Raw genomic sequence first — 23,737 nt, forward strand, 5'->3', positions numbered from 1 at the left:
TGGTGCACGACTGGAGCTCTCCCTGCATGCTTCAGTCACATGCCATGCCAGACACACATGAAGATTCTTACTCCTGTCATAGCTGCTTAGGCTGTGTTTCAGCCCCCAGATCTATAACTCACTTCAAAGTCTTTCTATACACTGGTCACAGACACACTCTAGAATGGGATGGGAGGAGATCTGGGACTATGTGGCCTTTGCCAAGTTCCTAGTGGAGATGAGTAAATATTGTCAATGTCATTAGCCCAGGGGAGATGAGATCCTCATGCACCAGGCACCCTTTGGACTTAGGAGTCTCTGAGGGGATATTTAGGACTCAGCCTCTGGACTCGAGAACCAGCTGCTCTAGATGTAAGTGTGGATCTCACCAGCAGTCCGTCCCAGACCAAGCGATGGAGGAAGTATCGCTCCTCTGGGCCCTGGCTCTGCTCCCAATTGCAGCTCCAACAACTCTGAGTCCGTAAGGTTTTCCACCCTTGTTTGCTGGGGCTCTGTAGACAGACGTGTCAATGCAGGAAGAGTAGGGGAGGGGGCTGAATTGGCTGGATCCCAGTGAGGAGCTTCCGAAGGGCCTTATTTTCAGAGATGCCAAGCACCTGCAGCTCCAAGTGACTTTAAAGTTGTGGCTGCTTGGCACCTATGAACACAAGCAGAACTATAACCAGGTATTGTAGCCCTCGGGGTGAGCCAGAATATTTGTGCCATCTGCTGGTTGGTTTTTTTTTTATCATTTTTCTGCCTCTGCAATTTTGCACTCTGGGTGGCTTCCCAACTTGCCCACCATGGTCATGGCCCTGAGAATGAGGCCTTAGGTGTTGGCCTTGTTCACTTTTTTCCACACCATTCTTGATTTTATAGACCTCTATCATACCCCTCCTTAGTGGTCTTGTATCTCAGATGAATGTTCCTAGACTTTTTAATTTTTCCTCACATGGGACCAGTTCCACTCGCTCACTCCTTTTCTTGCGCTTCTTTGCATCTTTCTGATTCTAGAATACTGGGGTGTGGGATTTGGGTTTTTTTTAAGATGGGGCAACTCGATCTGCATATAGTATTCCAGGTGTGGATGTGTATCATGGATTTATATAGTCGCATTATGGTATTTTCTGTTTTACTATCTGTCCCTTCCCTAAAGGTTCCTAACACAATTAGCTTTTTTCACTTTTTCTGCACACTGAGAAAATGTTTTCTCCCCTTTTTACAGATCATTTATAAATGTGTTGAACAGCACCTGTCCTCGGACAGATCCCCGGGTGATCCAGCTCCATTTCCCTCTCTCTTTTTTGAAAACTCACAATTTATTCCTATCCTTTGTTTCCTGTCTTTTAGCCAGTTACTGATCCATGAAAAAAACTTCCCTCTTTTCCCACAACAGCTCACTTTCCTTAAGAGCCTTTGGGAGGAGGCCTTATCAAAGGCTTTCTGAGGGTATGTCTACATTTCATTCCTCTTCTGAGAGAGGAATGCAAATGCAGACACCAGAAATTGCAAATGAAGCAGGGATTTAAATATCCCGTGCTTCATTTGCATAATTGCGTTATGGTGCTATTGCTAAATAGCGCTATTTCAAGAGAGAAAATGGGGTTATTTCGAGATAAAACCCTTCCCTAGAAATAACCCTTAAACCTCATTTTTTGAGGAGTAAGGGTTATTTCAAGGGAAGGATTTTATCTTGAAATAACCCCATTTTCTCTCTCAAAATAGCGCTATTTTGCAATAGCGCCATAATGCGATTATGCAAATGAAGCACGGGATATTTAAATCCCCGCTTCATTTGCAATTTTGGGTGTCTGCATTTGCATTCCTCTCTCGGAAGAGGAATGAAATGTAGACATACCCAGAAAGTCCAAATACACTGGATCCCTTTGCCCCCTTGCTTGTTGTTCATCAAAGCATTCTAGTAGATTAGTAAGGCATGATTTCCTTTACAAAAGCCATATTGACTCTTCTCCAACATATTGTGTTCATCTATGGCTATGTCTAGACTGCATTGTTTTGTCTGGATACCAAAAGTATCCTGAAAAAGCAACACTGCATCCAAGGAACATGTCCGCTTAAAAAAAAATTTTTTTTTTGAAGAACGGATGTGCTCTTTTGCCATCCCTGTAAACCTTGTTCTATGAGGAAGAAGGGATGGCTCGAAAGAACACTTTTTTTTTCCAAAATTTGGCACCGTGTAGACACACCAAATTTCGAAAAAGCCTATTTCAAAATTAAATTAAAAAAAGATACACAATTTGTGTAGCACAAATTGCATATCTTTTTCTGATTTAAGAGTTCAGTCTAGACGTAGCCTGTGTGTCTGACAACAGAATTCTTTACTAGAGTTTTAACCAATTTGCCTAGGACTGAAGTTAGGCTAACTTGTAATTGCCTTCTTTAGAAATAAAGTGTTATGTTAGCCACACTCTAATCATTAGGTAGAGAGGCTGACTGAAGGAATAGCTTACATAACATACCACAGTTATTAGTTCTGTGATTTCATATTTCGCTTCCTTCAGAACTCTTGGGTGGATACCATCTGGTTCTGTCTACAAATTTATCAATTTGTTTCAATACTACTTCTATCAAACACAAGTCTGGGACAATTCCTCAGATTTGTCACCTAAAAAGAAAAGCATAGGTGTGGGGAACTCCCCCACATCCTCCACAGTGAAAACTGATGCAAAAAAAAAATTAATTGAGCTTCTATGCAATAGCTTTGTCTTCATTTGAGTGCTCTCCTTTAGCACCTTGATCCTCAGTGGTCTCCAGGCTTCCTGCTTCTGACATGCTGAAAATTGGTTTTGCTGTTAGTTTTTGTGTTCTTAGCTAACTCTTCTTCCACTCCTTTCTTGGCTTACCTAATTACACCTTTATACTTGCCTGGCCAGAGTCTGTTTTCTTTTCTATTTTCCTCATTAGGATTTGACTTCTAATTTTTAAATGGCACTTTTTTGCTTCTGCTGCTTAGTCAGGCTGACATTTCTGGGGCTTCTTACTGTTTTTTTAATTAGGACTTGGGGAATGGATTAGATCAGTGTTGTGCAAACTGAAGAAGGGCAAGAGGTTCTCTGGCAGAGAAGGGAGAAATTGGGATCCCATGGGTCCTGCAGGACCCACTGCCATTATAGCAGGAGCAGGATAAAATGAGAGTGGGTATGGTAGGAATGGGATGGGATCTGGGTTATAAACATAGTCCTCTCACTCTGCAAACATGAACTCCCTGGCCAGCACCTGCAGTTCTCTGGCTGCCCATTTCTGAAGGCAGCAGTGCTGCCAGGAGCCGCACAGAAGTAGGGGATTATTTCACACTGCAATTAATGAAGGGAGGAACAGCAAGTTATGTGACCTGAAAGGGGGGAGCAACTGGAAACGTTTACGCACACTGGACTAGACTGCTCTGCCTTGAATCAGATACCCATCTCTTTGCTAGATAGCCTCATGCCAGTGTATTGTACCATGCTCCGATTCCATAGTGGGCATGCTGCCTCCTTCTGGAATGGGAAGGGAATTGCACCACGTTTCTCCAATCTGGGTCTATGAAATCTCGCTGATCCATGGTGCCTTCCTCAATAGCAGCCTGCCTACCTCAGACACTGAATTACCCATCCTCCCTGGTCCCCATCCTCTCCTCCACCTCCTCTCTCCTAGTTACTATGTGGTGGTTATCCCAGCCATCATTCACCATCCCGGCCATGAGAAGGTCTGTACCCACCTCATCTCCTTCCCTGAGACTGTCCACCTGTCGGTCACGTTGGAGATGCAAAACCAGAATCACACCCTGGTGGAGAAGGACGTGGAGAAGCCTGGAATCTTTGAGTGCATCAGCTTCAAGGTGAGCTCAGATGTGGCTCCTGGTTCTTCACTCTCACCTCAGAGTCAGAAAAGATCTTTGTGCCCCTAGTGTATGCTAGGCTATGCCCCCTGCTGTGCACGATGCTACCTGGAGTTTTCTGGTCCATCCCTCCTACCCCTTGGCAGATCATCCAATAGTCTAACAGATGAGAAAGATTATACCAAAGGTTACTATGTTGCCCAGTTTCATGCCATTTCATCCTGCTGGAGAACCAGCCATCTCCCTCCGTGGTGATTACACTGTTCAAATTTGTGTAGTTCATTATTCAATTGACTGTATACAGACTAGGCAAGGAGTCCTGTGGCACCTTATAGACTAACCGAAGTGTTGGAGTATAAGCTTTTGTGGGCAAAGACCCCACTTTGTCAGGTGCATCTATTGAAGTGGGTCTTTGCCCATGAAAGCTTATGCTCCAACACTTTGGTTAGTCTATAAGGTGCCACAGGACTCCTCGCTGCTTTTGCAGATTCAGACTAACATGGGTACCCCTCTGATACTTGTATACAGACTAAGTTCTTTTAACTTTCCCTCTAGATGCTTAGAGTGTGCTTCTGTCCTCAAATGTGACTCGATAAAACGGTTCCTTTCTTACACAGTAACACACCAGCGTCTATGTGCATGCAGGACCATGGTTCCTGACTCTCCTAAAACATTGGCTCTGCTCCCTTTTACACCTGTTCTCCCCCCACACAGAGTCAGCACAGCACAGTGAGAGGGAGCTGGTCTGTCCTGCTCTGTGTATCAACAAAAGAATGACCAGGTTCTCATTGCAGGGCTGTTATTGCCAGGGATGATGTGGCTGTGACTCTCAGAGCCCAGGGAGAACATGCATTTCACACCTTGCTACCTAGAAATGGAGTCCCTTCAATCTAGACTGAGACACAAATGTGCAGCCCAACTAAGCCATTCATACAGAGTCACCTTTCAGAGTAGAACTGCTCTCTGGCCATTTGTGGAGCTTGTCATTGTCTGTTCCTGGGCTTTATTGACATCACCCTGGTACTGAGATGCACTGAACAGTGCACAGTATAGTAGTCCTACCAGTGCTGTGCTAGATCCACATCAGACTACATTTGGCCTCTCTTCATCCCAGAATACCATCTCCAGGTCCTGCTTCCAGGTGGGTATGTGAGTGATGTTACCCTACAATAACAAATCAAGGTTCATCACTGCACGTGGGTGAGTGCCCAGTCTTCCACCATGCCCCCTCCCTGCTCCTTACTCTTCCAGATGTTCTTTGTAGGATCAGGTTAGCTAGACATAGGCTCCAGACACAGCATTTGGATCCAGATCTTCAGTGTCCTGCAGTCTGGGGACTGTTTTGCTCTGGGGCCATTTGCCATTCTGCTGTGTGAGAAATAAAATTTCACTGATGTATTTGTTTTCTTTTCTCCTCTTGCCTCAACTCACCCATGCTACCCTCATTCTGCAGGTGCCAGCCTTAGTTACCGGGGAAAAGCAGTTTCATGAACCAGTAAGTCTCACATCTCCCAACCTGCTCTGTTCCCACAAACCAGAAGGCTCCAACCCCTGCTCCTTCCCTGGACTAGCCCAGCCAAAAGGAGGGAGAAGGAGATGATATGGGGGCAGGGATGAGATGGGAAAGGGAGGAGGAGGGGAAATGGGAACCCAGATAGTAGAAGGCAGGAGGGCAAAGGTGGGGGAAGGGAGAACAAGAGAAACACAAGAATGGGTATGGGAGGGAGAAGAGGAGGAAAAACCCTGTGGAGGGAGAGGATGGAGAAAATAACCGGAATGGGGATTTTTTTTATGCATCTTCTCCTGGGAACACAGGGAGTGGCAGATAAAGATCCTGTCTCCCAGGAGCTGCCCTGGGTGGATTGGCAGAGTAGCTTCCTCGCACAAAGTGGCCTTGAGTTATCAGTCCTGCCATCGAGGTGTCAGTTTCCTTTGTGTCTCTCAGAAAGATGTAGTGGCCTTTGTGCGTGCAGTGATCCGCAGTGGGGACAAGGTGAGCTACGAGGGTCGCAAGAAGGTGCTGATGAAAAGGCGGCAAGAGACGATCGTCGTAGACACAGACAAGGCCTTCTACAAACCTGGAGAGACAGGTAAACCTGGCAACAGGAAGGTGGTGGTTGGGGGCGGAGACTTGGACTTGGACTGTCCACAGCAGGGGATGGTTATAAGAAGCTATGTAGGACAGGGCCCACTCCCTAAGTCACCAGGTGCTGCCGTGAGTGGGATGGGTATGTCATCACAAGATACTCTCCCCTCTGAGTCAGTCTGTATTGACCCCAGCACCCCAGTTTGTGGTTAGGGGGCGCTGTAGGGAAGGCTGTGCTATCTCTCTGGCCATGGCTACTCAGGACGTGGGACATCCCTGGAGCTTTTGCCAGAGTATTACTGTATTAGAGCAGCACCTAGCAACCCCACACAAAAGATCTAGTCTGTTGTGTGCTGGACAAACACAGGGAGAGGCAGTCCCTGCCCCCTCCCCAATTATAGTCTACGTAGACCAGAAAGATAAGTGAGAGGGGCCAAGAGGAGCTGCTGTTTTACAGTAAACAAATAGGTTTATTCCTGGGCACATGTAATGAGTATAGTGGGGCTCTGCTCCACATAACCCATCATGGGCAGAAGTGTGCTATTGCAGAGGGATCTGCAGCAAAGGGTCAGTAGCTCAGAGGACAAGAAGAAGGGAAGGATATCTGAAAATAAGAAGGGAGGTTATCCAGAGATCTGTTGCCCATTGAGTAAATTGTTGTGCTTCCTGTATTCCTTCAGTGAAGTTTCGAATTGTGAGCCTGGATGAGTCTTTTAAGGCCATTGATAAACTGGTGAGTATCCCTCTGGCTTTCCAGGAAGTAGGGGCCATCAGTGTGCAGAGTGTACCAAGACTCAGCAGATAAACAGAGTGATACCCCCAGGAATTACACTTGTGAGAGACACCTCATCTGCCCCATGCCCCCTAGTAACAGAGAGCAGGACTGGGATAGCTCTTGTTGTATTAATTTAGCTCATATAAAGGGTCCAGAGAGTCAAAGGTGTTAGCAAATATAATATCAAATAAGGTTTGAGATTCAGCATTTACTGAGACCTCAGGCTGCTGATTACCAAGGCAAACACACCATTGAAAGTCCTACTAATCTTTCACTCAAGATCCAGAAAAGAGAAAGACAGTTAACACTTTTGAAATCTAAAGTAGCTAGTAAGGCTTTCATTTAAATAGTATCTCCTGTTCCTTTCCCTTTCACTGCAGAGAGTTTTTAGAAAGAAACCCCTCTGATAGGATTTTGATAGCATCAAAAATGGTAACAGCTGTTCTTTTTGTGAGAAAGAGAAGTTAGCTGAAATAGTGTCCGAATGGCTAAGCAGCAGTTTGGCAGAAAAGGACCGGGGATTACAGTGGATGAGAAGTTGGATATGAGTCAACAGTGTGTCCAAGAAGGTTAATGGCATATTAGGGTGTGTGACCGTGCCCCCGTCCTCAGTCTGTCCCGGGGTATGGTCACCCGTCCTTGTAAGTCAATAACCCCGCTCCGGGAGTCAGTTCCGACTATGTCTGTCTCTCCGTCCGAAGGGGGAAGGAAGGGGGGCCGGGGCCCGCCCTCACTCATGGGCCCCAGCCCAGGGCCCTAAGGATGGAGACTACTCTCGAGTCTCTGTCCGACTGGCGGGGGTGTGCCCCTAAACACACCAGCCCACGGGCTACTTCGCCGCCCTGCCCTGGGCTACTTCCTTCCTCCCCCTACCCCGTCCTCGGGGAGTCGGTACTCATGACGTTGGGTCCCCCCCGTGGGGACTGTCGTGAGTGCATCCGGGTCTCCTTCCATGTCGGGGAGCCCCCGCGCTCTCCTCGTCCTCTCCTTCCTACGGTGGCCGGCAAGCTTTTAAAATCCCCGCCGACCTGGGAGGGGTTTACGTGCCCCGCCCCCTTGATGTCTGACGCAGTGCGTCCTTTTATCCCGTCTCGCTGGGGGGGCTGAGTTCAACTCAGCTGTGCCAGGACGTCCCTCCAGCTGAGCGGCGGCGTCCATCAGCTGAGTTGCGGTGCCGCTCAGCTGAGCCATGGCGCGAGAGTAACTGGCGCACCGGCAGTAGGTGCTCCGTTGCCCCTCTGCAAGGGCACAAAGTCCCAGGGGTTGGGTGCGGGGTCTCGGCGCCCCGTCACAGGGTGCATTAGGAGGAGCATTGCCAGCAGATCCAGAGAAGTGATTATTCCAATTTATTCAGCTCCGGTGAGGCCACACCTGGAGTATTGCGATCAATTCTGGACCTCCCATTACAGAAAAGATGTGGACGCATTGGAGAAGGTCCAGCAGAGGGCAACAAAAATGAGTAGGGGGCTACGAAGAGAGCCTGAGGGATTTGGGCTTAGTTAGTCTACAGAAGAGAAGAGCGAGGGGGGATTTGATAGCAGCCTTCAAGTTCCTGAAGGGAGGTTCCAAAGAGGATGGAGAGAGGTTGTTCTCAGTGGTGACAGATGGCAGAACAAGGAGCAGTGGTTTCAAGTTACAGTGGGGGAGGTCTAGGTTGGATATTAGGAAAAACTATTTCCCTGGTGGGAAGGGAGGGTGAAGCACTGGACTGGGTTCCCTAGGGAGGTGGTGGAATCTCCGTCCCTAGAGGCTTTTATGTCCCAGCTTGACAAAGCCCTGGCTGGGATGATTTATTTGGGATTGGTCCTGCATTGGGCAGGGGCTTGGACTTGATAACTTCCTGATTCTATGAAGCTAGGCTGGAGCTGCTGCTGCTGAAGACAAAAGAAGACAAACACACAGCAGAAGGGAAGAGAAAAGACTGCAGTAGTAAAGATAGAAAATACAGCTTCTGTCTCTGAGGTTTATTTTCACTTGCCACCTCAGTGACAGAAAACCACACAGGCATGTACACGGGCTTGTCAGCCACTCCACACCTGACAAGCTTTGATCAACGTCAGGCTGGTTAGGGCATTGCTTCTAGTTGCCTCTTTCTGGTCACAGGCTTACAAGGGTGTTGCAAGGCAGACGTGGAGGTTATATTTATGCTGTAGTACAAGACCTATGACACAACTGCAGCTGGCCCTGCTCAGCTGCTTGAGGCTCCCGGGGCTTGAGCTGTGCTGGAATATAGACACTCAGGCTTTTGTGAGAGGGGCAGGAGTTGAATGTCGACACTAGTCCCCGAATCTGAGCCCAGGGAGCCCGGCTGAGTTGTGCTCTGTGACTCAGTGCCATTATTTTGGGAGTGCACTGCAGACAGAGCCATCGTATGGATGGGATGGCTTGGGGTGGCAATTCCAGGCCCCATACTTTGGGGGGTAGGGGGAACATGGCAGCTGCCGCAACTGTCCCATGGATGGGACGGGCCTCCATATCAATGATAGCTGCAAGGCCAAGGGTGGCCTGGGGGTTACCTGCAGGGCCTAGGGCTGGCAGCTGGGGCTGGAGCCCCCCCACCACTCACCCATGGTGGTGAGAAGTGGAGCAATGCAGCCCCAGCCCACTCCACTCTGCTCCTCTGACTGGAATCCATCTGGGAGATGGCCACGGAGCAGAGCCGAGCATGCTACTCCCCTTCCATAACTCCCGCCACCGCTGTGCCTGTGTGTGTGTGTGTGTGTGTGTGAGGGGGAGCCAGCCCCTGCTGCCACCTCATGCAAGGCCCCCAGGGCTGCACTAGCCCATCCCATATTATTCTGTCCATATTAGGCGGAACGTCCAACATACCAACTTCAGTTTATTGATTTTCAGTCTCACTGTCTTGTTTGCCAAGCATGATTGTAACACAGCGCTTAAATTACTTTACGGTTGAGCTCTCAATTAGGGTACATCTTTAGGCACAATGATCTGGGGAGCGCACCACACCAGCTCCTCCACTTTCCTGGCAAAGGGAGCAGCGATCTGTAACAGAGACCTTGGTGTGAAATGGGGACTGTCTGGGTCGGAGCTCAGGGGCAGGCTCTCCTGAGGTAGGGCCAGCATCTGGGTGCTAGTGACGCTGGATCTTGAGGATGTTGTTGCTCTCTCCAGAACGGTGACATTGTTTTTCTCTTCTGATTTGCAGTATCCCCTGGTGCTGCTGCAGGTGAGTGATCAGGAGCAAAGTTCCGGCAGCTTTCTTCTCTGCTCTGTCATGCCCTTTGCACTCTGGGAGTGCACCATGCTCTAGGCTGCAACTGCAGAGATGAGACATTTGCATCTTGGCTGTACCTTGCCCCAATACCCTGCTCCTGCAGTGTTACCAGTGATTAACGGTCAGGGGGAAAGTAGAGGTATGACATGAAGCAAAAGTAATTGAGGGGATTATCCAGCTATCAAAAATTAATAATAGCAAAAGAGGATGAGGCGACTTGGGAGAGGCTGTGATCCACCAGACAGCCCGTCCATCAGGGCAATGCCTGGGGCTGTGCTCCTTGCACTGCCCTCACTCACTCACTCACTGTTGTGTGTGAATGTGCTTCTCTGAGGCAGTGCCTGTTCCCAGCAGTGTATATCTGAATGCGTGTGATTAGGCATGTATGTTCCTGCACAGGATCCCAATGGGAACCGGATTAGCCAGTGGGTGGATGTGAAGCCAAGACAAGGCATTGTGGATCTCTCCTTCCCCTTGGCCTCGGAAGCTGCCCTGGGGAAATACACCATCAAAGCAGACAAGGATGTGCCCCAAAGGCTTGAGACAACCTTCACAGTGGAGGAATATGGTGAGACTTAGAAGGGAGTGTGCGAGAGCACTAGGAGCTGTGGAACGAAGCCTGTATGGGAGCTTCCCTGGTGGAGTCCATGGATTTCATTAGATTTCTCTGCTTATGCCTCCTTGCCCTGTCCAGCGCCCAGTGCCCTGCATGTCACTCACCCATCCATACACTGCTCTCCAGTCGAACCCGGGGGGGGGGGGGGGGATCCGCCCCAATGCGTGTTCAGTCCTGAGCTCCAGCTACATACATGTACCAGTGTACAGACCTCCACAATGGGCCCCTAACCCTGATCTGGCAACTTCCTCAGCAATGCCATCTCCATGTTCATCCAGGCCAGGGCTTTACTTTCACACAATTGGTGCTGCCCTCGTCCAGAAGGATCCAAACCACCGGGGAGGGGGGAGGAGTGGAACTTGGTCACCATGTTGATTCAGTCCTGACTTCCTGCTCCCTTCCACCCCTCAACTCCTCTTTCCATGGGACTCATGGCTGATGGTACCTATTCCCTCTGACGGCTCAGTCACTCTCCATATCCTTCAAGTACTGGGCCAGTGTTTCTGAGATTCTGTTATGCAGAGGGCAAGTTCCTCTAAGTATGCCCTCAACTTGCCCCTCACTCCCTTCTGCAGAGTTGCCCAAGTTTGAGCTGAAGTTAAACGTTCCACCACTGGTCACGACTTCGGAAGAGAAATTTCAGTTCACGGTTTGTGGCAGGTGAGTGGCACGGCTGTCACTGTCCCACCCCTAACCACTCCCACTCCAGAGAGTGACCTCTTGCTGCCTGTGTAATGGAAGGCATACAAGGACCTCTAGTGGTGTCTCCTCTCTCCTATCAGAGGGGTAGTCATGTTAGTCTGAATCTTCAAAAGCAGTGAGGAGTCCTGTGGTACCTTAGACTAACAGAAGTGTTGGTGCATAAGCTTTCATGGGTGGGTCTTAGCCCACAAAAGCTTATGCTCCAACACTTCTGTTAGTCAATAAGGTGCTACAGGACTCCTCACCGCTTTTCCTCTCTCCTAGTGAGGGGGAGTGACTCAAATCACAGTCAGGGACAGATTCCTGCAACATCTGATCATTAAACACATCTAAAGAGCCACAAAGGAGCAATGTTTGAAACATGGAATTCCTGTTCTGTGACAAATTCCTGAATTAAAAAAAATTCCAGTGTTCCAAAATAGTCAAAACCTATATGCATTTACCCCTGGACAGGTGCTCCCAAATTTTCATTTGGACCATTTTGAAATGTTTCCAAGGCTCCCCAAGCTGCCCTCAACCCTGGCAGCCCACCAGGTAGGCAGCCAGACTGCTCCTAGGCCTCAGTGGAGATACTGATTTCAAAGGAGCCTTTCATGCAATAAGGAGCCATTTAAAGGGGAGGTGGAGCAAGTGAGGTGGCTTTGGGGCAGTTTATCCTGCAGACATGTCTGTTCCTCTTCTTTATTTAAGGGGGGTGGGGGCGGGCAGTGGCCAGAGAGAAGATGCTTTTAATATCCATCTTCTCCCTGGTGCCCTTCATTCTGCTCTTTTTCGGACCCCCCTCTGGAGTTTTCTGTCCTTCTGATCCAGGTACACATATGGGAAACCTGTTCAGGGGAAAATAGAGGCCAAGCTGATTGGGCAATCAGACTTTGAGACAGAAGAAAACGTGACATTGTCTACAATAAAAAAGGAGTATACAGACCAGGTGAGCAGATGAGGGATGGGAGAGGAAAGGCACCTGCAAGAACAGAATGTCAATGCCTCTAGGCATTACTAATGTTCCCTGCTCCAGCTAGGCTGATTATTATTATTTCTCCTGGCTCACCCAATCCTCTGGCCTGCTATCTGGCCACCTGCGTTACTGCAGTAAAGCATTTATGTCTCCCGCCTCTGCCAGAAACATATCCTGGATGGTTGGGGGGAAGTACTGTGGGCCTCGCTTGGCCTGTGTGATTGGGGAGGGCTCATTTCTTGGGAGACAGGAGTAGGGAGGTGAACGGACCAACAGGCTGCAAACAGAATGGCTGTGTTAGAGAAGTCCTTTATAATGTGCCACACTATTCCACAGGAGGAATTTCTTCTCCAATGCCCCCTGTCAGATCCCATGAAATCATATTATGGGCCCCTTGCAGCTCACTTCTCATCAAACCAGATCAGACAACCAGTTGTGCCATCTTTTCCAGATGTCTGTTTCCTCCCATAATCAAACAGATTACTGATCCATCTCAGCTGCCTGGCATCTTGGATCAGACAGGGGCCAGCACAGGCTGCTTCATAGCTAACCCCCTATGCAATGCACCTTAATATGCAATTGATTCCATGTTCTTCTTCTTGCAATGGCTCCAGATCCTCCTCACTCACCTACTAGTCAAACGAAGGTTTTCTAAATGCCAGCACTCCGAGCAGAGACTGGCAGCCCAGCTGGGTCATGGCAGCTCGAAAGGCATGTCTAGACTACATGGTTCCGTTGACGGAGCCATGTAGATGAGGTTTCTACACATAAGGAAATGAAGCGGCAATTTAAACAGTCGCTGCTTCATTTGGCTGCCTCACTGTGCCGATCAGCTGTTTGGCAGCACAGCGCGGTAGTCTGGACGCTCCGCGGTCAATAAGGGAAGCCCTTGTCGACCGCCCTGTTATGCCTCGTCTATGTCTAGAAACCTCATCTACATGGCTCCGTCGACGGAGCCGTGTAGTCTAGACACACCCTAACAGCCCAGCCAGCAGTGACGCCCTGCAAGTGGAGCCCAGTTGCCAATCAGGGACAAGGCAGCTTGGGTTCCAGCTCTCTGCTGTATGGGCTCCGCAGGGCCCAGAGCGCTAGCCACAAACCAAAGTCATAACACTTCTTTGCCCTTTCCCCTGGCTCTGAGGGGCTGACCCCTTCGAGAGGGCCATCGATTTCCAAGGCCAGAAGGGAGCACAGATCATTCAGTCTGATGTCCTGTGTGTCACAGGCCACTGCCACAACCCAGTACATGGGCATTAAGCTCAACAACTGTAATGCAACAAAGCATTTTGGCCTTAAGAGAGTAAACTGTTATGTGCCACATGCAGAGAATGGGAGAGACCCTCTACCAATACTATCTGGCTGAGCTCTAACTAGGTCAAGCTGTCAAACCTGTCTTGCTACAGCTTTGGCAGTGGAATCTGGTCCCAGGTCTCTCTAGGGATGTGTGTGAGTTCTCTGATAAATGTATCTTGTCTACAACCATGGATATCAGTACCTGTCTAATAAATGTCATTCCTCTTCTCCCTAAATGAGGAGTCCACCGGGTTTTTGATACAATGTACATAATTTCTAAACAGCCAGGAAACAGAGGGGAAGATTGTTATGGCTACCCCACATCCATAAACAACAGCCTCACTAACATCTCTCTTTCTTTTTTCTCTCTCTCCATCCATCTCTACACCCCAGACGGACAAGAACGGTTGTGCCATTTTTACAGTGGATATGGATGAGCTCCAAGTAAATAATACTGCCTTCGGGACTCGTCTTCTAATTGCAGCAGAACTGGAAGAAGAAGGAACAGGTGCCCAGGGGAGGGGAAGAGGAGAGCAGAGGGAGACACGGCCACTGGCCTGTGCTTTTTTCCATAAAGCCCTTGACTGACTGCATTTGTGTTTGGTTGCCTCCACAATTCTCCATTTCCAGGACAGGATGTTTTTTAAGCTCAGATCTTTGAGCCAGTCTTTTGTGAAGCCTCAGCTACTTTGGCTGTGTCTACACTGGCGCGTTCTTGCACAAAAACGGCCACTCTTGCACAAAAACATGCCACCTGTCTACACTGGCCACACATTCTTGCGCAAGTAAACTGAAGTTGTACTGTAGAAAATCAGGGCTTCTTGCACGAGAATTCTGACACTCCCTCTCAGGAATAAGCCCTCTTGCGCAAGAGCTCTTCCAGAAGAGGCCGATGTAGACAGACAACATGAATTTCTTGTACAAGAAGCCCCTATGGTTAAAATGGCCATTAGAGCTTTCTTGCGGAAGAGAGTGTCTACACTGCCATTGATGCTCTTGCGCAAAAGCACATGCCAGTGTAGACATAGCCTTCCAGTCTCTGGTATCCTCAGGGGGACCAAATTCCATTGTGCCTTAGTCATGGTACCTCTCCGGGTTCACTAGACTTGTGCCACACCAGTGATTATATTTCCTCTATCTCGCATCCCTGCTCACTAGATTTCTTACTTCCCCAAAGAGTCTTCAATAACAGTCACCAACCAGCCACTAAAGTGAGCTCCAGCTTCACGAAACATGGCTTTCAATAAGACATGGAACCATATGTAACCATAGGATAAGCAGCATCTCATCCCTGTGCTCCCAGTCATTCATAATCCCTAAGCACAGTCCCTCTGATAATTTCCTGTTCTACTGACTAGATAGTGTTGGTCACATGTTGCTGTTGCATCCCCAGTGCCAATGCTGTTTCCCTCTAATCTGCCCCAAATGCTACTGCTAACACGATCTTTCTCATCCATCCATCAGAGCATGCCACGCTCACAATCTGCACCAGCTGCCCCTTGCTCATTGGACTGAGCTCTAGCTCATGCCGTCCAGCCCATGCCTCTGACAGCCTCTCCGTTATTTCTTTGTCAGCTCTCTACCTCCCCCTTTTGTCATTTCCACGCCTTTATCCGCACAGTCCCCTGTCCTTGGAATAATGCCCCAATCCCAATCTGGCTGCCTCCCAGCCTCGCCTTGGTCAGATTCCTCCTGCAGACTTGCTTCTTCTGAATGATTGGCAAACATTAACCTTCTTCAGTCACAAGTCCTCTGCAGGCCAATGGCACATAGGAGGGAAGACATGGGACAGTAAACACATCCTACTAAATAACACAGGCCCTTAGCTGTCCCAGTGCATCTGGTAATCAACTGCCTTTGTTGGTATGACAAAGTCACCCCATGATGGCTGGTTACAGTGACCAGAACAACCTCTTACCTACCTGCAGGTAACAGAACCACTCCTTTAGCTCTAATAATAATAGCTGTTGCTGAAGGTAGTGGGTTCAAGTCTCAGTGTCCATATATGTGTGGCCCAGGCTTGTTCTGTATCCAACATTTAGGCTGTAAGCTTCACAATGGTATACTTATATATATTGTTTGTCTCCTGTAATGCTGAATGCTTAACAAATGCAAAAAATGGCACCTTAGGCTGTGTCTGACTACATTCCTCTTTTGACAGAGGGATGTAAATTAGACACTTCAAAATTGCAAATGAAGCCGGGATTTAAATATCCTGTGCATCATTTGCACAATCACGCAATGTACTCATTTTGAGATGTACAGGATCTTTAAAAAAGCCTGCCATTTTTGACTGAATCACGTCTAGACCGTGGTTTTACTTTTGAAATGGCGCTTGTTCAAAAGAGCACCATTATGCAATTATGCAAAGGAAGCATGGGATATTTAAATCCCTGCTTCATTTGCAATTTTGAAGTGTCTAATTTACATCCCTCTGTCAAAAGAGGGATGTAGTCTAGACACAGCCAGAGACTAATCAAAGTATATAGAATCACGATCTTTCAAGGGCCCACTTGATCAATCCTAATGAGATTAAATAAGTGGGCTACACGTGTCCCGTATACAGCTTTTGATTTGGAAATGCAGATGTTAACAGCAGGAGAAATTGTATTTGTAATGTGTCAACCAGTAAACGTCTTTGTTTAAGTCCAGGGTAACAGTGTCAAATCCTAGAATCATAGAACACTAGAACTGGAAGGGACCTCAAGAGGTCATCAAATCCAGTCCCCTGCCCTCATGGCAGGACCAGGCACCATCTATTCTAAACTGTCCCTGACAGGTGTCTGTCTAACCTGCTCTTAAATATCTCCAGAGATGGAGATTCCACAACCTCCTGAGAAAATTTATTCCAGTGTTTAACCACCCTGACAGTTAGGAAGTTTTTCCTAATGTCCAACCTAAACCTCCCTTGCTGCAATTTAAGCCCATTGCTTCTTCTCCTAGATAAATCTGTAGATAAATTCCAGTTCTTCAGACTCTCTTTGTAATTGGTGAAATTCCTCTGTAGAAGAATGCCTACTTTTAAATCCATGATTGAGTGCCTAGGCAGGTTAAAATGTTCCCCTACAGGTTTCTGTGTGTTACAGTTTCTGATATATGATTTGTGTCCATCAGTTTCTGATATATGATTTGTCTCAGAGACTGTCCAATCTGGCCAATGTACATGACAGAGGGGCATTGCTGGGATTTGATGGCATAGATCCTATTAGTGGATGTGCAGTTATATGAACCTCTGATGTGGTTTAGGCGGTTAGGTCCTGTAATGATGTCACTTATATAGATGTATGCACAGAGCTGGGAATTGAGTTTGTTGCAGGGGTTTGGTTCCTGGGTGAGTGTGTCTGAGGCATGATGTGTAGCTGCTGGAAAGGATTTGCTTCACATAGGGGGAGGGGTTTGCCTATAGGCAAGGATTAGCCTAAATCCTGTGAGAGTGATAGGTGGTAGATTGTAAATGATGCACTGGAGGGGTTTAAGTTGGGGGCTGCAGGGATAACCAGTGGTGTTCATTATTTTCCTTGTTGGGCCTGTCTTGAACTAGTTAACTTTTGGATACTCTATCAATCTGTTTCTGCGCTTCCCCAGCTAGGTATTTAAGTTCTAAGAATGCCTGAGAAAGATCTTGTAGGTGTCTGTCTCTGTCTGTGGGACTGGATTAAATCTCGTTGTATCTTAGGGATTGGATGTAGGCAATCAATCATGTGATGTATCCTGGATAGAAGCTACAGGCACTTAGGTAAGAATAGGAGTCAGTAGATTTCCAGTAAGGGATGGTGTTTATGTGACCATCATTTATTTGTACTGTAGTATCCCGGAAGTGGATCTCTTGTATGGATTCCAAAAAGAACGAGATAAATTCATGGAGGTTAGGTCCATCGATGGCTGTTAGCCAGGATAGTTAGGAATGGTGTCCCCAGCCTCGGTTTGTCTGGAAATGGATGACAGGAGAGGGATCATGTGAGGGTTATCTGTTGTGTTCACTCTTTCTGGGGCACCCGGCATTGGCCGCTGTCAGCAGACAGGATACTGGGCTAGATGGAACCTTGGTCTGACCCAGTATGGCCACTCTTACATCCTTATGATTGGTCCAGGCTAAGGTTCATGGTGGAGTGGAAGTTGTTGAAATCCCTGTGGAATTCTTCAAGGGTCTCCTTCTCGTGGGTCCATATGATGATGTCATCAATGTAGCATAAGTAGAAGAAGGGTGCTAGGGGGTGAGAGCTGAGGAAACGTGTGAGATCAGCAATAAAGACTTTGGCATATTGCGGGGCTATGCGGGTGCCCTTAGCTGTGCCGCTGACCTGAAGATATAAATTGTCCCCAAACTGGAAATAGCGGTAGGTGAGGACAAACAAATGCATCTATGGTTAACAGCTGTCTCCTCTCTCCACCCAGGAGCCACAGACACGGATACAGCCTTTGTTGCTATCGCTTCCAAGATGGTAGAGGTGAACTTTGTCAATCTCAACCCCTTTTACAAGCTCGGCTTTCCATACACTGGGAAGGTAACACACATTCTCCCTTCTCTTACCATTCCCCCTTCCTCTTTAGAAGAGTCACTGCTACATACTTTGGAGACATGCATGGGGTAGGGAGAGAATAATATGGCTGGGAATAAACTGTGTGAAAAATGCTCAGCTGGTGTAAACTGGTGCAGCTCCATTGACACCAATAGTGCTATGTTGACTTACGCTCTCTGAGGATTAGATTCTCTGTGCCACCTTTATGGGAAATTCTGACCCCTGCTCCATTCCCCCATCTCTCCCAGCCGAGTCACCAAGCACGGGGAGTTAACAGTTTGGAAGATGGATTCTTTGTTCTCTGGAGGTCCTCTGGGAGCATTTCTCAATGCTCTCCAACAAGGAGTCTGTCTCTGTCAGGACATGCATGCAGGAGATGGGGTTACATTGGAAAGATCTCTGGGCATTCACGTCAGGCCTAGTGTGGTCACTTCTGACCCCAGTGCCCTAGTCTGTCCTGCAGTGAGGGGTGTGGATGGCTCAATGGGGGATGCTTTTCTCTCAAGGTCAGTACTGGCCTAGTGCCCCAGTGTGGGCTAGGAGGAATTGTGAAGCTGAAATTTTGGATGCGATTTAGAATGGGAACTCCAACCATTTCTAATGTTTAAAGACTAACACTATACTATTATTGAAAGGAAAAGATGTGTTAAGCTCAATAGCCAGGAGCTTGATTTTTCTTGTCCTCAAAATCCCCTCAGAAGTCTCTGCTGGATGCATTGCCTGTACATTCTTGTCCTACGCTCCCACGTATTTTTACTCCAGTGCAGCTGCTGATGTTGTTTCAGCAATGGATATTAGGACCCCTATCTCCCACCTGTAACCTGTCAAGCACTTATGAGGCTTTAGGTGGAAAGGGTTAGTAGTAAGCACCCAAACTCACCCAGTTTCCAGCATGTAGAAGGTATTCTGTCTCCCAACCCTCCAGCACAGTGATTACTGGAACAGCTGGTGCTTATTTCCCTTTTTGCTCTGCAGATGCACTTTGCCATCAATGAAGTTCCCATCCAAAACCACACTGTCTACCTGACTGTGGATGTCAATGATAAGGAGACGCACCTGCCGTATGTGACAGATGAGAAGGGGGAAGTCCACTTCACCCTAGACACCTCGGAGTGGAACAACACGCTGGTGTCGCTGAGGGTGAGTCACACGGGTGGACAAAGCAGGGTCAGAGCGAGGGGGACCTGGAGGAAGAGCAGAGAAAGTGGAAGCAGGCTGTGGAACTTGGAACTCCTGGCTCCCACTGTTCTCGTCTGTCTGCCTTGGCAGCTTTAATGAACCCTTCCTGTTATCTGCCAGCCTTGACCAGGAAGACCTGTAACTCCATCGCTCCAGTTCAGACCGATGTGCCAACAAAGGAAATGTTTCCTTTGGGCAGGAGGAGCCTCCTTAAGCACAATTCCACCTCCTGCCACAGCCTCCTATTTCCCCTCACTAGCAGTAACCATGGCAACATTCTCTACTCTCATTGCTTCTTGCCCTTGCTTAGACTTAAACTCTGCCTACCACATGCTTATCTGTCACTAGATTGGCACCAATGTCCCAGAAGGAAATGTGCCAAAGACCCTTGCCTGATCCCTGTTGCCAGCCATTCCCCACAGTCTGGAGATGGATTGGAACAAGTGCTCCATCATGGAAGTGCTCAGCAGAGTCTTTCCTGACACCCCAGCTCCATTCTGTTCCCCTTGGACTGCAAACAATGACATCCAGGTGAAAATTCCCAGAGCCTGTTTCCAGTACTGGAGCTCTGGACTAGGTATGTTACATTTAGAGTAACTGGCTAATCAAATAGTCAATGCATTTTGCATCAGCTATTTAGTTAGTCAATAAGGGCACCTCTGCCCCAGGGCTACACTTCAAAGGTGAAAGAGCTGTGGGGAGCATGGGGCCATCAGGGGACTGTCCTGTGCTCCCAACGGCATTTAAAAGTGGCAGCGCCGTATGGAGTCCAGGGTTAGTTGGGGAGCAGCCTTGCCTCCGCTCCGCCACTTACTGTCTCTTTATGATAGAGGCAGTGGGGTGAGGGGGAAGCAAACTAGTCGACTAGTATGTCAACTATCCAATACACATTTGTTTATCAGAGAGTCGACTAGTAGTTCACATCCCCACTCTGTGCACTAAATTCTCTGCAGCAAACTGGACCTGGCTTCCAGGGCAAGGCCCACCCCTGAGGTTTCTTCTGCACTTTGGGTCAGACAGCTGGAAATATCAGGGCTGCTGCAGGCCATTTTTAGAACTGGAAGCATCCCCTCATCCAGGTCATTAATAAAGATATTGAACAAAACCAGACTTAGAACCGAACCTTGGGGCACTCCGCTAGAAACCAACCGCCATCAGGATGGTTGCTTGCTACGCATTGGGATGGTTTCTTTCTGTGCCTTCAATAAGGCTTCAATACTGCCAGCTGTCCTGGACTTCTTTCCCCTTCATATTAGCATCCAAGGGGATTCTGCCCATCAGGTCGCTGATGGTGTTCCCTTCTGGTTTCTTCCTTCAAAATCATTCACCACCGCAGAGCCTGTGGAGAGAGCCTGAAAGTGATTACTTACCTCGATAGCATTGAGAGATTCCTGTGCTGGCCTTTTTCCCCTTCTAGAAGTTACATGCTGCCAGTTCTCTTCCTGGTCCCATACTGCCCTCTCTGGCTCTTCTGCCTGCTGTGCTTACAGGATTAAACGCTGCCTTCTATCGAGGAAGTCTTCATCCTCTCTGATTGAACGTAGGGTCGACACTTGGGCCTCCAGTCCTCTACTTTTTTCTTCCAAAATGGCAACCAGCTTGCACTTGGTTGCTTGCTCACTGCTTTATATAACCCTGGACTGCCTGAAAGTCCCTCCCCCTACCAAGGCTCAGCCAATCAGCAGAGGCTTCTACAATTCAAACTTTAATTAGAAGCCAACAGTTTCCACCTCAGTAGCTGAGAAGCTGATAGAAACAGGCAGAGAAAGAGGTGACAGAGATTGCCTGGACTGACTATGGTGTGGTGGCCCTGGGAGAAGGCTAGAGAGAGATGTTGGGTTGAATGCTGGCTTAAAGATTTGGGGCTCTGAGCAAGGAAATTATCTCCTATGGTTTGGTTTCTCTTGTGTTCATGAAAACTGGACTTTGTACATTGCTTGAAACACAAAACACTGCATCAAAGAAATGCTCTATGTCAGTTTCTGCTCTCAAGTGGAATATGCTACAAGAGTCCACATTTTTGGCTAACAGCTTGGGTCAAAGCAGGTAACACAGTTTTCATACTAAATTCAATTTATTATTCTCAGCCTTATAATTTTCATTTTTCAGTCTGCTGTAGATTGATACTGAGGACTAAAGTTCCCTCTACTGTTTTCTGTCTCTGTGCAGAATCAATTTTATGTGCACTGAGGCATGTGCAGATGTGCACCACTAGTAGGAACACATGCTGCCAGCTATGGGCACTGTGGGTGCTCTGCTAATCAGCTTGGTGGTATTCGATTCTCTCCAAGGTATTTGATTCTCTCCAGGGAAGCCACCCAAGTGCACACCTTACCAGGAATGCTTCTGAGGACACATATGTGCATTAGAAAAATTTTAGAGAAAGCTGGAGTTTTGGGTAGCTGAACAGGGTTAACTGTGACTTTTGGCACCCGGGGAGGTAGAAAAGGTGGGCTGGGATTATGGGACAAATACATTTGCTGGATATTTATGCAATGAAATAGTTCACAATGGTGCCATGTGACTCTTGCCTTACGTGTAGGTTTCTGAGTTAATACATTATAGCAATGAATGGGGGAGTTCATACCTCTCTGGATGGCTGAAGTCTCAGGCTGACATTGCAGACTACATGCAAGTCATATTTTCAGTTTTCTCTGAAATCAAAAGTGTTCACAACAGAGTTAAAAAGAAAAAGGAATTGCATACTCTGGAATCTAGTTCAGCACCTGGGGGTAGATTCTGCTGTAATCTCAGCCTCTGTTGGTTAGGTGGGAGCCTGGACATACACTCTGGGCACTGCATTGAAAGTTTCCAGCAGCACCCCAATTACAGGCTTCCCCATTGGTTAACCCTGCCATGCATTTTTGCTCTGAAGGGCAGATACTCCATTGTGAACATAACCAAGGAGGATCTCTACACATATGCAGTGGTCCAGCAGGAGGCTTTCAATTGGCTGAAACCCTTCTACTCTGAGAGCAACAGCTTCCTGGAGATCCAGCAGGTGGAAGAAGAGCTGCCCTGTGACCAAGAACAGGAAGTGCGGGTGGATTACATCCTGGACCGGAATGAGCTGGTTCCTGGGTCAGATCATCTGGATTTCTATTATTTGGTGAGCACTAATTTTCAGGGCAGTTGGATCACATGTTTTTTTACAGCAGTAGCCCTGAGGCTACATCTGTGCTTCACGCTTATTTCAGAATAAGCTATTCCAGAACAAATACTCCAGAACAGCTATTTCAAAATAACACAAGTACACTACAGGGAAGCCTAGAAATTAGTCCAAGGCAGGCTCCCCTAATGTGGATGCACTATCTTGATTTAGAGTCCCAGCCATCACTGGGGAGTAATTATTTTGAATGGCCTGGGGGAGGAGCTATTTCAAAACAGCAGCAGTGCAGCATCCATACTACAGCTATTCCGAAATAGCTGTTTTGGAAGAGGTGTTATTCCTCGTGGAATGAGCCACCCATTATTTCAAAATTATTTCAAAATAATGGGCTAGCTGTGAAGACATTCTCATAGTTATTTGGAAATAATGGACGTTATTCCGAAATAATGTTGCTGGGTAGACATACCCTTACAGACCTCTGCAAAAGGGGTAACTATTCATGGTCTGTAAAACATTTTGTGGATTCCATTTTATGCTTGGATTTGTAGATATCTTGCTGAGTGGAATGCATGTTTCTGAAACCTCCTCACTAAACTCCCAGTCCCACAGCATTTGACAGCTCTCCTCCCTCCCAGCCCCCCTCCCCCCCGAGTTATCTTGTTCTGCTAGGAACGTCTTGAGCCAGCCTTGGGGGACTGTTGCTAGTCTGGCCTGATTCTGTGGCTGGAATTGGAAGGCATGGTTGCCAGGTGAGTGCCTTGGCAACCTTCCCTTGGAGTTCCCACGGGTTCCGTTGCTTAGAGAACATTTCTGAGGCTTCTGGGCCTTCGTCCATTATGAGTTTAATGATAAAGCACGGTGATTGTCTCTCTCAGACTCACTCTGCTCTGCATGTTCTCTTCTCAGAAGCCTGGCTCCTGACAGGCTGTTCTGTCTCCTCTGCAGGTTGTCTCAAGAGGCAGGATTGTTCTCAATGGACAGACACAAGTGCCAGTTGGCCAGGATGAGAGTAAGTAAGAAATCCCAGCTGCAGCTGCAACAAACTCCATGGAGAGCATCCCAATGGATCTGGCCATTGGGCCATCTTAGTATGGTAGGCAGGCTCCTGCCTTGCCTGGCTATGGATGATCCAATGTCCCACCTCTTGCTTTGGTCTGTCCAGTCTGGAGTTTTGAGAACAGATGGAACAAAAACCTATCAGGGATGGTCCAGGTATACTCAGTGTGAGGGGATGGACTAAATGGCTTCTTGAGGTCCCTTTCCAGACTGCATTTCTATGATTCCTTGACTGGCCTAGTGAATGTCTCTGCAGATACTGTTCTTATCCACATATCACAGTCTGAAAGTGGCTCACGACTGCCAAAAAGCAGGGCAGAACCTCCTAACTGGTTGTACATTCTGTAATTAGGCTTCACCAAGCCAATAGCAGGTGGGAATTCTCTAACTCCTG

At 47.9% G+C, this 23,737-nt stretch overlaps 1 protein-coding gene across 1 annotated transcript in view; it reads left to right on the forward strand.

Annotated features, from left to right (window-relative positions):
- Positions 1–300: 300 nt before the first annotated feature.
- LOC102451496 (alpha-2-macroglobulin-like protein 1) overlaps positions 301–23,737 on the forward strand; it is a 57,936-nt gene continuing 34,499 nt past the window's right edge. The window contains exons 1-14 of the mRNA XM_075902336.1: positions 301–460; positions 3,634–3,817; positions 5,271–5,312; positions 5,763–5,907; positions 6,584–6,636; positions 9,845–9,865; positions 10,313–10,481; positions 11,105–11,189; positions 12,042–12,159; positions 13,873–13,987; positions 17,875–17,984; positions 18,975–19,139; positions 22,054–22,287; positions 23,233–23,296. Coding sequence (XP_075758451.1) covers positions 393–460; positions 3,634–3,817; positions 5,271–5,312; positions 5,763–5,907; positions 6,584–6,636; positions 9,845–9,865; positions 10,313–10,481; positions 11,105–11,189; positions 12,042–12,159; positions 13,873–13,987; positions 17,875–17,984; positions 18,975–19,139; positions 22,054–22,287; positions 23,233–23,296 — 1,573 coding nt within the window. The 5' untranslated portion in view covers positions 301–392. The remainder of the gene's footprint in view (positions 461–3,633; positions 3,818–5,270; positions 5,313–5,762; positions 5,908–6,583; positions 6,637–9,844; positions 9,866–10,312; positions 10,482–11,104; positions 11,190–12,041; positions 12,160–13,872; positions 13,988–17,874; positions 17,985–18,974; positions 19,140–22,053; positions 22,288–23,232; positions 23,297–23,737) is intronic.

This window comes from Pelodiscus sinensis, chromosome 1 (assembly GCF_049634645.1).
Source record: "Pelodiscus sinensis isolate JC-2024 chromosome 1, ASM4963464v1, whole genome shotgun sequence".
NCBI classification, from domain to species: domain Eukaryota; kingdom Metazoa; phylum Chordata; order Testudines; family Trionychidae; genus Pelodiscus; species Pelodiscus sinensis.